Source organism: Myodes glareolus, chromosome 8 (assembly GCF_982192425.1).
Source record: "Myodes glareolus chromosome 8, mMyoGla1.1, whole genome shotgun sequence".
NCBI classification, from domain to species: Eukaryota; Metazoa; Chordata; class Mammalia; order Rodentia; family Cricetidae; genus Myodes; species Myodes glareolus.
The window spans coordinates 18,499,824-18,512,552 of record NC_142033.1 but is presented as its reverse complement, the minus strand read 5'-3'; the positions used below and the strand labels follow the sequence as shown (position 1 = coordinate 18,512,552).

Genomic DNA, 12,729 nt, shown 5'->3' with positions numbered 1-12,729 from the left:
AGGAGGCTGTACTATTAATGTACTACCCCTTATAAGTACTCATATTGTTCAGATTTAATCATAAGGGTCTGCATTCTCTGTAGGTATGATGCTATGTTGGGAACTAAAAGAGGAATTTTTATCTTCAAAATCAACTGTTCTCAGAGGGTATTATAATTGGATTTTTGAGGCTATAACTTACTTGCGAGGGTAAAAAGAGCATCGTACAATCCAAAATCACACATGCTCTGGAACGAGGCTGTCCTGAGGATTTCTCACGTACACACTGAGTGCTGCACAGCAGTACTTGCAGAAGAGAAGCAAACGATGGAGACAACGAAGTCAACAGGTGGCTGATGTCTGTTGAAGCTTTAGAAGGAACCCTTTAACACACAGGAACCACCTGGACTTGGAAGTTTGAATTAATGAAAATTAGAAATAGAGAAGTGTGTGTTAGGTGGACAGTGGTGCAAGCCTTTAATTCCGGTACCCACGAGGTGTAGACAGGTGGGTCTCTGAGTTTAAGGTCAGCCTGGTCTGCAGAGTTAGTTCCAGGATAGACAGAGCTACACAGAGAAACCCTGTCTCAAAAAACCAAACCAAAACAAAAACCACAGAAAAATCCCCAAACAACTTATACACTGCCAGTGGAGGCCAGAAGAGGGTATCAGATTCCTTGGAACTGGAGTTACAGACCAAGGTGTGAGTTTTGGGGAGTAAACTTGGACCCTCTGCAAGAGCAGCCAGTGCTCTTAACTGCTGAGCTATCTCTCAAACTCCAGATTGTGGTTTCTTAAGGGCCAGAGGAAGAAGAAACTGGCATCTGAGGAAACAGGAACTTGTTATTCTGAGCGCACCTTAGCAGTAGCGTGAACACAGGGAGGCGAGTACACAAATGCAAACTACAGTACATCATCTTCAGTTGTCTTTGAACCTTATGTCTACAGTTGTTTCCACACCATGGGCCTATTCCCCATGTAGTCTAGGGAGCTGAGGGTGGGACTGGGGTTGATTCCAGCTTAGGACTTTGTACCACCATGTCTTTACTCAATTATTCTGGTTCAAGAAAAGGAAAGATGGTGAATGAAACTGCTAACAATTGCATAGCATTTTACAGTTTAAAATCTCTTTTCACATGTAGTTTTTATGTTCTGTGACACAGGATTAGTGGTACTTTGCTTTTATTAGTCTTTAATAATTGGGAAACAAATGACAACAACAACAAGAAGCAGACTCTGGAGAACTTGCCTAAGAAAAAGGCTAGTAGCTGGATGGTGGTGGTGCACACCTTTAATCCAAGCACTCAGGAGCCTGAGGCAGGTGAATCTCTTGTGAGTTCGAGGTCAGCCTGGTCTGCAAGAGCTAGAAAGCTACAGAGAAACCCTGTCTTGAAAAAAATAAAAATAAAAAAATAAGAAAAAAAGTAAAGAAAAAAAGTCAGTAAATTGGGAGTGATGAGCTACCAAATAATAAACCTAGGGAAAATGAAACCGTGGTGAATTTGAGGCAGGTCTAAACTAGAATGAATATTTCAAAAAACCAAACTAGACACAAAAACATTAATACACGTGAAAACTGATATTCTACAACATCAAATCCAGGTTCTTTTTTCTAACAAAGTATAAAGTTTTATGTGTTAGATTTTAGTTTGATAAGGATCAAATCTTAGAAGAGGCCCTGATGTAGAAAGTACTTTTTCAGGGAAGAGAAGTTTAATTGGCAGATAACTTTGGGGAGCAAGTGAGACCCACACACATCTCTCTGCTGGCATAGGTCAAGAACGTGTGTGCTGCAGCTATTCTCAGAGCTGCCAGTTCTTTCTAACTTGGTGGTGGCTTAAGTGAGTTTTGTTTTGTTTTGTTTTTGTTTTTGTTTTTTAAGCAGGCTGCCTCAAGGCTTGAACCACAAGAGTCTGAGGAGAGCTATTTTCATAATCAACAGATAGATTAGGAAAATACCTAATCTTGTAAAATATATTGGCATAGTATATTTATCACAGTTAAGTATGAGAAGACCCAGGGATGTCCAGTGGTCCAATACTTTCCTTAGTTTTGTCAGAACCCCTGAGAAAAACAGTTTTTTCTGTTTTTCTGTTTTTAAGAGGTTTGAAAAGGAGAAAATAAAATAAGAATTGAGTTTGAAAAGGTATAATTGTAGTTTTGTAAATATATTTTAGAACTGTTTGGCAAGAATTTGATGTTTAATGCATTATGATTAGACTGGAGGAAAGTCCGTGCACTCTAATGTGTTCTACAGCTTGACCTTATCCAGTGTCTTACCTTTGGATTTATTCTGAGAGCACTGGGAAGCTACTGAGTGGTTCTCAGAGGAGGAACCGTGTCTACTTATTAATGTTTTTGAAGAGATTCCATGGTTGTTGACTAAAGACATGGAAGGTGGATGTGTTTGGTGTTGAAAAATACCAATTTAATTCTAATTAAGCACTCAAGAACAGACAATATCTAAATGAGCATGTTAGTCGAGTGATATCACTGTTTGAGTTGGATATTTGGGTTAATTGGTAGACTTTTAACTTACTTTAGTATCCTCTGTGGTTGTAGTATACAACTAGGGTTGAGCCATAGCTGTATCCTGGGGAAGGCAGGAAGGGATGTGGAGTTTAAACTTCAGAGAAAGGGTTGAAGAAGGCAAAGCTGTGATGAGTGTAATGTTTCACCATTTTGTGTTCTGTTTAGGATTCTGTTTTCATATTCATATCTTCAAATGTCTGAATTTTTTAAAGTTCGTTTTTGTTTATTCTTTGTGTCTTTTGTGTCATGCATCTTGATCCCATTCATCTTCCTGTCCCTAGATATCCACCTTCTGCCCTTATAATCCCACCAATAAAGTAAAATTTAAAAGAAAGGAAAACAGAGAGAAAAAAAAAGAAAAGTCTTGTTATAGAAGCTGTCATGTGACACAGTGAGTTTGTCAATATACCCTTTAGTCCATATGTCTTTAGTTTCAAGTGTTCATTGCAAAGAGTCATTGGTCTGGGTTAAGACTCTGGTTTCTGCTACACCATTGATACTGGGGCTTCTCTGGGACTCCTCTTAGATACCCTGTTGTTGCTCTGTATTGTAGAGATTTTGCAGCTTTGGTTTGTGGAACCGGCCCCCCCAATGCTCCATCAGATTATAGATGGAGTGGATGTTGAGGTGTTGTAACATGAAGGGACTGGCTTGTTTGTGTTTCTGTCCTGCCCGGCCCCCCAGCTGTTTAGTCCCAGAGAAAAATCACACACAGATCTCTGTAAGTTATAAAGCTGATTGGCCCATTAGGTCTAGCCTCTTACTGGCTAACTCTCACATCTTGATTAACCCATTTTTCTGATCTATGTTAGCCATGTGGCTCAGTACCTTTTTCAGTGGGGCAGCTCACATCCTGCTGCTTCGGTGGTCTGGGCAGGAGTAAGTGGAATCAGCTTCCTCCTTCCCAGAATTCTCCTGCTCTCCTCGCATCATTTCCACTTCCTGTCTGGTTTCCCCGCCTACACCTCCTGCCTGGCCAATCAGCATTTATTTAAAACATGATTGACAGAATACAGACAATTCTCCCACAAGGTGGTGGTGTTCGTTTTTTTACTGTTTTCTTTTGTATTCTTTTGACTTTTTTGGGGGGGTCCTTGCTCCTGGGGGAGCCTGTCATAAAACCCCCAAATAAACCACACACAGAGACTCTTACTCTTATAAAACACAACCTTGGCTTATTTCTTGCCAGCTTATCTTAAATTATCCCATCTATCTTTTGCCTCTGGGCTTTTATCCTTCTCTATTTCTGTATACCTTTCTCTATCTATCTATCTATCTATCTATCTATCTATCTATCTATCTATCTATCTATCTATATTTATTTCATTTTAGTTGGTTTTGGCCTGCATGTACTTCTGAAGCCTGTAGCTGGAGTTAAAGACTGGTATGAGCTGCCATGTGGGCGCTCTGGAAGAGCAGTCAGTGCTCTTAGCCGCAGAGCCATCTCTATCCCCTGTTTGCCTTTCTGTACTACTTTCTCCATGGCTTGCTGTGTGGTTGGCCCCTGATGTCCTCCTCTCCTTTCTTCCTTCTTTCTCCTTCTCTCCCAGATGTCTCCTGCTGTTTATTCTCTCTGCCTGCCAGCTCCATTTGTTGTTCTTCCTGCCTTGCTATTGGCTATTCAGTTCTTTTACTAGACCATCAGGTGTTTTAGACAGGCAAAGAATCACAGCTTCACAGAGTTAAATGTGACATAAAAGAATACAACACATTTTTGCATCATTAAAACAAATGTTCCACGGTATAAATAGATGTAACACATCTTAAAATAATATTTGACAGCAGGGTGGGCCAACTCATAACCCTGGTTCTGGGCCTGGGTAGTTACATGGTTGGCCAGCCCTCCAGCTCTCCCTTGTCCTCACCACTAGGTTACGCTCTCCAGCGTTGCCCTGACTAGTTCACCCTATATATACAGCAAGGAACAAGGGGCAGCCCAGTGTTCTCCTGCCCTTATGCCTTCGGGTTTGGCTCGCCCACACCTACACCACCAGGGTTAGCTCTACTGTGTTGTCCAGGCCACTCTTCCCGGGGCCATAGCTGGTTAGGGGCAGCTTCAGCTCTTCCAACTGCCACAGGGCGGGGAACATCTCTCCTTTGCCCAAGCCACCGTATGGCAGATGGTGGAGCCAGGTCTCCCATCCCTGTCAACAGAGTCAGCTCTACTGTGCTGCTCAGACGAGGTGCAGGCCCCACTTTACCAAGTGCTGTACCTGGTAAGGGTTCAGTTTCTTGTCTGCTGTAGGTGGTAAGGGGCAGGGGTGAGACCATCTCACCCATGCTGCCTTATGATAGACACTCAGTAGTGGGGCCAGCTTTTCTACACTCATGCCCTCAGGGCAGGCTCACCTGCGCCCCCATCAGCAGGTGAGGTGCAGGGCCTGCTCTCCTGCTGCAGCTGGTGAGGGGTAGGGACAGCTCTCTTGCTCTTATGACCGCAGGGACAGCTCTCTCACCTGCTACAGGTGGCAAGAGGTGTGGAGGGGTGGCGTTTGTTTCTTTGACAGTGTTTCTCTGTGGTGTGCAGTTTTGGTTGTTCCGGAACTCACTATGTAGACTAGGCTAGTTTCAAACTCACAGAGATCTGCAGGTTTCTGCCTCCCAAGAGCTACAATTGTGTACCTCTTCACCCTGCTCTTAATCTTTTAAAACTCATTCTAAACCTAGTTTTAGTTGACCCCCCCACCCCTTTCTGTCTTCTCTCTCACCCTGCCTCCCTCCCTCCCTGCCTCCCTGCCTCCCTCCCTCCCTCCCTCCCTCCCTCCCTCCCTCAGTTCTTCTATATCCAAGGGGGATTGGGTCCAGGATCCTGCAATATTATAGAGACTGTATGTATATGCCTAAGTGTCTTTTATAGAATGGTATGATTCTTGCATATGTATTCTATCTATCCTCTTACATACTTTTAAGCTTATATCTAGTTTACTTACACAGTCTAAGTTCTATTATACTATGTTTAGAGGATGACAGGAAACAAACATTTGTATGTTCTGTAAAGTTGTAATTTCCCCAAGTATTTTCAGTTCCTGTTTGATTGAGTCAATATGAAAACTCATGGAGGGCTGACTGTATGTATACGTGTGTTACATAAGCTACACTACATGTGTATTTGTATGCATTCTGCAATTTGACCAGTCATAGTAACCTGTTTAACCAGAATTCTGTGTTATGAGCGATTGCAAGTGCTTCCTGTAATTGGGTAGAAGAATATCTACCTTCTTTTCCCCATGTTCTTGGGTTTTTATATTACACTGATATGAAATTGCATCTACATTTTATAAGAGAAAACACTTCTGTGTATTAAAATGACAAGCAGGGTTGAATAAGGAATAAAATTACACATTATAGAACTGCCTTTTTAAAAAAAATTTGTAGATTATAGTCTGTAATGCAGAGTGGTTAGTTTACTATTAGTTTATTATTAGTGGTTAGTTTCAATTGTAACTACATTAGTTACAATTGAAAGTTCTTTTTTTCCTCCTGAGTTGAATTAGAGAGTAGAGAGAATATGTGTATGTATTTTGGGTAGATAACACAGTCATTATATTACATACAGTAACTACATTATTGCTAGGATTAATATAGCTAGTACAGTTTAAGTTTGGGGACTGAAAGTGTAATTCTTATTAATTTTTGGATATTTAAGATGACTTATTTTGCCCAGTAATAAATTGTAGATTCTATTGATAGTTTATCCACCCCCTTTTCTTTTCTCTATTCATAGTGGTAGTCGCTCTTCTAAAACTTTTAAACCAAAGAAGAACATCCCAGAGGGTTCTCACCAGTATGAGCTCTTAAAACATGCAGAAGCCACACTTGGCAGTGGGAACCTCCGCATGGCCGTCATGCTTCCTGAGGGAGAGGACCTCAATGAGTGGGTCGCAGTGAACAGTAAGTAGCCGTCTGTTTCTCACCAGACTCTGAAGTGGGACAGTGACCTCAGTGCAGGTGAATGTTTAGGTGCTGGTTATTCTAGAATCTGTTTAGTCTAATAGTCACAATATGGTGATGACAGATAGCCTAATGTCACTATTTAGTAATGTCCTAATCTGTTAGTCTTTATGCTATTTTATCTGAGTATGAAAATTTATGAAATGTCCATAGAACTTTACTGTCACATTATTTTTTAATTATGCGATTAATTAGAATGTGGTATTTCTGGACTAACACAGTTTTGTTATTAAAAATAAATGGTTTATTTTTTCACTTTATTAGTGAGAGCCATTTTACCCAATGAGATGATTTTTGTGACATCTCAAAGATAACCAGAATAAGTTTCCAATGTATGTGTACATTATAGGGTCTCACTGTGTAGCCTTTGCTGACTTAGAACTCATTATGTAGATTAGGCTGATCTTCAATGTACAGAGATTCATCTACCTCCCAGTTGCTAGGATTAAAGGCCCTGCCCTGCTCTGTCCTCTTGTCCCTTCCTTTCTTGTCCCCTCTTCTCTCTTCTCTTTCCTTTTGGCACTTGTTTGTGCTTCTGTACTTTGAGAGCTCATTTATTAGCTATTTGGATTTTTTCACATTTATTTATTTGTGTGTTTGTGTTAATGTCTGTGAAAACACATGTCACAGCAAGTATGTGAGGGTTAGAGGACAGTTTTTTCTCTCTACCATGTGGGTCCTGGGGATCAAACTTCGGTTATCAGGCTTGGTGGCAAGCACTCTTACCCACTGAATCATTTTGCTAGCATGCATATACTAATTAAGAAAGGTTAAGAATGGCTGTGTAGAACCCTGTATTTTAGACTCAACATATTAAGTCTAGGAGCAGTTAATTCTGTCTGTATTGTCTGTCTGTCTGAGTTGCTAGGATGGGGTGTCTGTGGTACTGGGACAGCTGTTAGTGCTCTCCCCTAGCCTCCACGTGCTCACACAGTTCACAGTGTGTTGGGTATTCTTGGCTTTTCCACTTTGAAGGTAAGTGTTTTGGGGGGGCGTGGCTTTGGAATGACAACCCATTATCATTAAAATTTGTGGTTTCATTATTACTGAGATTTTTTTCATAGGGTTTCATGATTATCTAGAAACTTTCTGTGAAGGGAGATTTTAAATTGTTACATTTTCTGCTGTGTTGTCATCTCTTACATATAGTTCTTTGTATATTGTATATATACATTTTTTAATGTGGGTTGCCAATAATTTTTCACACTTTTGTGTTGCTCCCTAGTACAAGCTCCTCATTTTAGTACAGTCAACAAATTGGGGCTCTGGTGTGAACTTTTCCACCTGGTTTTGTAGGGAAAAAGAACCTGGGATTCTGCTTAAATAAGTGAAAATAACTTTCTTACTGTTTTATTTTACTTATGATGGACATTTGCTTTGCAGCTGTGGATTTTTTCAATCAAATCAATATGCTTTATGGAACCATCACAGACTTCTGTACAGAGGAGAGTTGTCCGGTGATGTCAGCTGGACCAAAGTAAGATATGATTAATGTCCAGTTTTCCTTGTCACTGTCCTTGGGCCTTTAGATGAGAAGGAAGTGTCTAACCATGTGCTTCCTGAGTTCTAGCGATTCCCTCAGTGACTTCCTGGTGACTTGCCATTGCTGCTTTTTCTCTCTTTATGGTGTCTTTCCCATCCACCTGAACTGGCTTCATGGAAACTCCTTGCCAGTTACTCTGTTTCTTCTGAAAAGTTGCTTTGTCTATTCTTCTCGGATACCTTTCGTTTCTTCTGTTTCTTTCTTTTTTTTTTTTAGGGAAACATTTTATAATTTATATATAAAATTTCAGTAAGAAACAATGCAAAATGATAAGAATATTCATATTACATTAAGAATCAGAAACAATAAAATAAAACCCAAATTTAAAAAAACCCTCAAAACAATGAAAAACTCACACACAATGAATGTAAATTTTAATTCTAAAACAAGAGTATGAACAGAACATTTAAAATGATCTCAGTCATTTGGCAACTCATCATGTCATTGCAAGAAACAGATCTGATCTTAAAACCTTATTTTATGAAAAACTTAAGTTGGACAGTTTGTTCTTTATGGGAGTTAAAACATGTTTAAAAAAGAACCTGGTGATAAAACCAGTTTCTATCCTGAAATAACTGTCTAAAACATCATGCCATCTTGAAACTGAATAGCAATCTCTTCTTCAAGCATTTCTTTTCACTGAAGCAGTATGGAGATGAACAGAGGCTTGGGAACAGCACAAATGAGAGGAAGGAACCCACAGAGGGTGTAGGGCGCAACCTCACCTGAACCAGTCATTTATGTTAATAGAGCTGGTGGTAAAGCCACAGAGGCAGGGGTTATTGGAAAATAAGTTACATTCTTAAAAACCAGTCACAGCTGTGGACGGAAAGCTGTGGAGTCTGTTCTTCTCCTTAACTGCTTGACTTGAATGCATGTGTGAATTTCTGTTTCCTGCTAGGCCATATGCAGATAGTTATAGGGCAGGCAGAGTCCTAGAACTCTTCTACTAATGACTGCATGGCATTTCGAATCCTCTTTTCATTTAAAAAAATAATAATAAAATGAACATATACAATAAAATTCACCGATAAGTTTTCTCTGTAAAATCAAGAGTTCATTGATTAGCATCATACATTGAGTAAAATACGTCCTGTTTTTACATGTGTATATAGCATACACGGGGCAGCCTGGTATCTGATGGGCTGGAATGATTGTATTAGTGATGTGTACTCTGGGAAACCCCAATTTCCACTGTTAAATATACACCTACTTTGCTGATTCAGATACAAAGTAAACTTATCTTCCTTTATCTCAATTAAATGTACATAATACCGTCTATGGACAATAGTTTATAAAGCTATTTAAAACATAATAAAAACAAACTTGCACCTAGGAGCTTAACAGCACTTGCAAATTCTTTCTGTTTCTTCTTTTTCTCTCACGTTTATGTTTTACAATGTCTCCTCCTTGCAACAGGCCTGCGCTGAACATTTCTTTTCCTGTGGAGCCATTTAGGATTCTTCAGTGTAGATGTGCTCTTTCTGCTTAAATTTTTTATTTTAAAAAAATTGTTTTTAATTTGTGCGTGCGTGCACTCGTGCATGCGCATGTAGGTGTGTGCATATGAGCGCAAGTGCCCATAGTGGCTGGAGGCGTCCAATCCCCTGGAGCTGCCACAGGTTGGAGCCTATCTCAGGTCCTCAGAAGAGCTTTGCACTCTCAACAGCTGTGGCAATTCTCCAGTCCTACTGGTTTTGTTTTTACAATGATATATTGTGTTGTGTTTATACTGTAATATTGTGTGCACACACGTGTGTGCGCTCAGCATCAAATCAAAGACGGCAGGTGTGCTACTCAAGTCTATTTGTTCTTTTAAATCTGTCTTGGTGCAAAGACAGTGCTTACCACCTATCTCCTCAGCAATCAATATTGGTTTGGCCAATACCTTTTTGAAGTTGGCTTTTACTATCACTATTAATAAAGGCCACTGCTGTTTATTTAGTGATATGTGAATATATATTTGACTACATATTCCAACATATCAGAAAATTGCTGACCCTATGCATCATCATGGACATAAAGAATTTAGTCAGCTGATCAAAGAACTTACAGCAGAGATATGGGAGCTCAGGAGAGGTGTGTTGCTATCTTAGGAGGCAAACACACTGGCCATTCTCACTAGAAAAGCAGAGAGCTGTAATTGCCTTGTGCTGCTTTCTTGCCTACAGAGATGAGTTGTCCCAAATTTTAGTTCCCTGCTTCCTTTAGTGCTCTTCTGTGAGAATTGTAGCTGGTGCTTTTCACTTCTCGATGAACGCTTTATTGGAGAACTGTCCTTTATAGAACTTTTGTTGTTGCTTTTTTGATAAAGTCTTTGTGTAACCTGGTCTATCCTGGAACTCCCTTTGTAGCTCAGGCTGGCCTTGGACTCACAGAGTAAGCACTGCACACCTCTGTCTTCTTGAGTCCAAGACGAATGGTGTGTCCCACCACATCCGACCCTCCGTAGGTTTTTAGTCAAGGGTGCCTTTCTTTAGCAAATTTGATTTTAAATGAATTAGATATCCCTTTAACTAAATATTGTGACAGATGACAATGTCCTAATTTCATCAAATTTTTGTCTCTTGTTGTTTTAAGATTTTGTAAGAAAAAAAAGGCATTGAGGAAATTCAATTTCCTTTTATAACTGAATTCCTATTGGTATTATTGGTGTTTAGTTCATATGTTTTAAATTTCATGTGAAAATGGATGGTTTTAATTTTGCTATTACATGGTTAGTTTGTCTTGAGGGACAAAGTAGCTCTGTCTTCTGAAAAGTGTTCCTCTGTAGCACATCGCCTGACCTCGTGCTCCTCTCACTGGCTTTGTCCTTTAATAAATAAATAAAGCAGCTGTTTGAGACTACATCTTACCTCTGCAGCCCAGGTAGGCACTGGACTAGAATCTGAGTTGTGTTGGTCATAGCTGTGCCCTTTCCTTGTTCTTTTTTCCTTTTCCTTCCTTCCTTCCTTCCTTCCCGAATTCCCCCCCCCCCCCCCCCGCACACCCATCATGGACTTTCTCTGTGTAACCCTGGGTGTTCTGAAAATTGCCTTGTAGACTAGGCCAACCTTGAATTTACAGAGATCCACCTGCTTCTGTATCCTGAGTGCTGGGATTAAAGGCATGCACCACTACAACTGACTCTTTTTTGAAACTCTTTACTCTTTCAATTTTTTTTTTTTAAAGATAGTTTTACTATGCAGCCCAGGCTGTCCTAGAACTCTCAGTGTAGACCAGGGTGACCTCACACTCAGAGAGATCCACCTGCGCCTGCCTCCTAAGTGCTTAGATTAAAGGTGTGTGGCTATTATTAATGCTAGGAGTTGTCCCAGTTCTTTATCTTTACTAATAAGGAAGAATTGAATCATGCAGAGATGTCTGTTAATTTCAACTTTGGTGTTTCCCACTATGGGCCATCTTGTCAGCACTCATTACCAATCCTAAGTTTAGATTTGGATTGTATATGATCAACCAGTAGCCTCTTACTGAGCGATACTAAGTGTTGTTTCTGAGGACTTGGTTGACACTTGCTGCTTAATATGATTGTGAAAGAAATTGTGGCTATTTTGGAGCTGTAATTTACAAGTAAATATTGTGATAACAGAAGAGAATTTTAAAGAGAATCGTCTGTTAAAGAGTGGGAAAAAAATTGTTGGGGGTAAAATAGAGTTACCCAATGAAGTCATTTGGTTTATTGTTTGTTTTTTCAAGACAGGGTTTTTCTTTGTAGCCCAGGCTCTTCTAGAACTCACTCTGTAGGCTGGACTGACCTCAATCTCATAGAGACCCGCCTGCCTCTGCCTCTTAAGTGCTGGGATTAAAGGCGTGGGCCCTCACTAGCCAGCTTGTATTTAACTTTCATAATAGAGAAAATTTTGACTGGGAAAGTGATTAACCATTGTAGCAGGGTACCAGTAGGTGTTTGGGAGAATCTTCCTTTGAGACTTCACAATGGATTTGATGGGCATTCCTTGTGCTCAGCAGTGATACAAAAGGCTCTTCTAAGAATGTTTGTTAAGGTGTATTCTTGCTTAGGTCACTTCTGGATTATTATTAAGGTTTAGATTTGCTAAATAGAAAGGATCCTCATTCATACTATTGAAGATAATTTTTATCAGAAATACACCATGTAGTATTTCTCTGTTAGACTGCTATTTGTTAGTCTCACTAGTCTGTTTTTCAGTCAGGTCAAACTCTGGGAGAAAAGTTAGAAAATAGTTGATTTAAAAGTGAAGTAGTAGCTGGGTGGTGGTTGCACATACCTTTAATCCCAGCATTCCGGAAACAGGGGCAGGCAGATCTCCACGAGTTCAAGGCCAGCCTGGTTTACCAAGAGTTACAGGACATCCAGGACAAAACAGAGAAACCCTGTCTTGAAAAACAAACAAAAAAGGGAAATGGTGTTTGGTTGGTGGTAGTGCTCTTTAATCACAGCACTTGTAGGGGAGAAACTGGTGGATTTCTGAGTTTGAGGCCAGCCTGGTGTACAGAGTAAGTTTCCTGACGTGCAGGGCTATATGGGGAAACCTTGACTCGAAAACAAAAACCAAAAGCAAAACAACAACAAAAAAAGTTAGGTAGCAGGAGAAATGTTGGAAACTAAAAATCTAAATGTCAATTGAGTTTATACATTTTTATATTTTGGAGTCTCAGCTATGTACTTAGTTCTTTAGGGCTATGTTGATATATGTGTATACTGTAGTTTCTAAGAAGAGTCCTATTATCTTAAAAGTCAGGGAG

The 12,729-nt window shown here is 40.0% G+C and overlaps 1 protein-coding gene across 3 annotated transcripts in view; it reads left to right on the top strand.

Annotated features, from left to right (window-relative positions):
• The window catches only part of Mob1b (MOB kinase activator 1B), a 43,205-nt gene that overhangs the window by 16,365 nt on the left and 14,111 nt on the right, over nucleotides 1-12,729 (top strand). For all 3 annotated transcript variants that reach the window (XM_048424992.3, XM_048424976.3, XM_085691660.2), the window contains 2 exons: nucleotides 6,235-6,401; nucleotides 7,845-7,938. In XM_048424992.3, coding sequence (XP_048280949.1) covers nucleotides 6,235-6,401; nucleotides 7,845-7,938 — 261 coding nt within the window. Of the gene's footprint in view, nucleotides 1-6,234; nucleotides 6,402-7,844; nucleotides 7,939-12,729 lie in introns of those variants that run through there.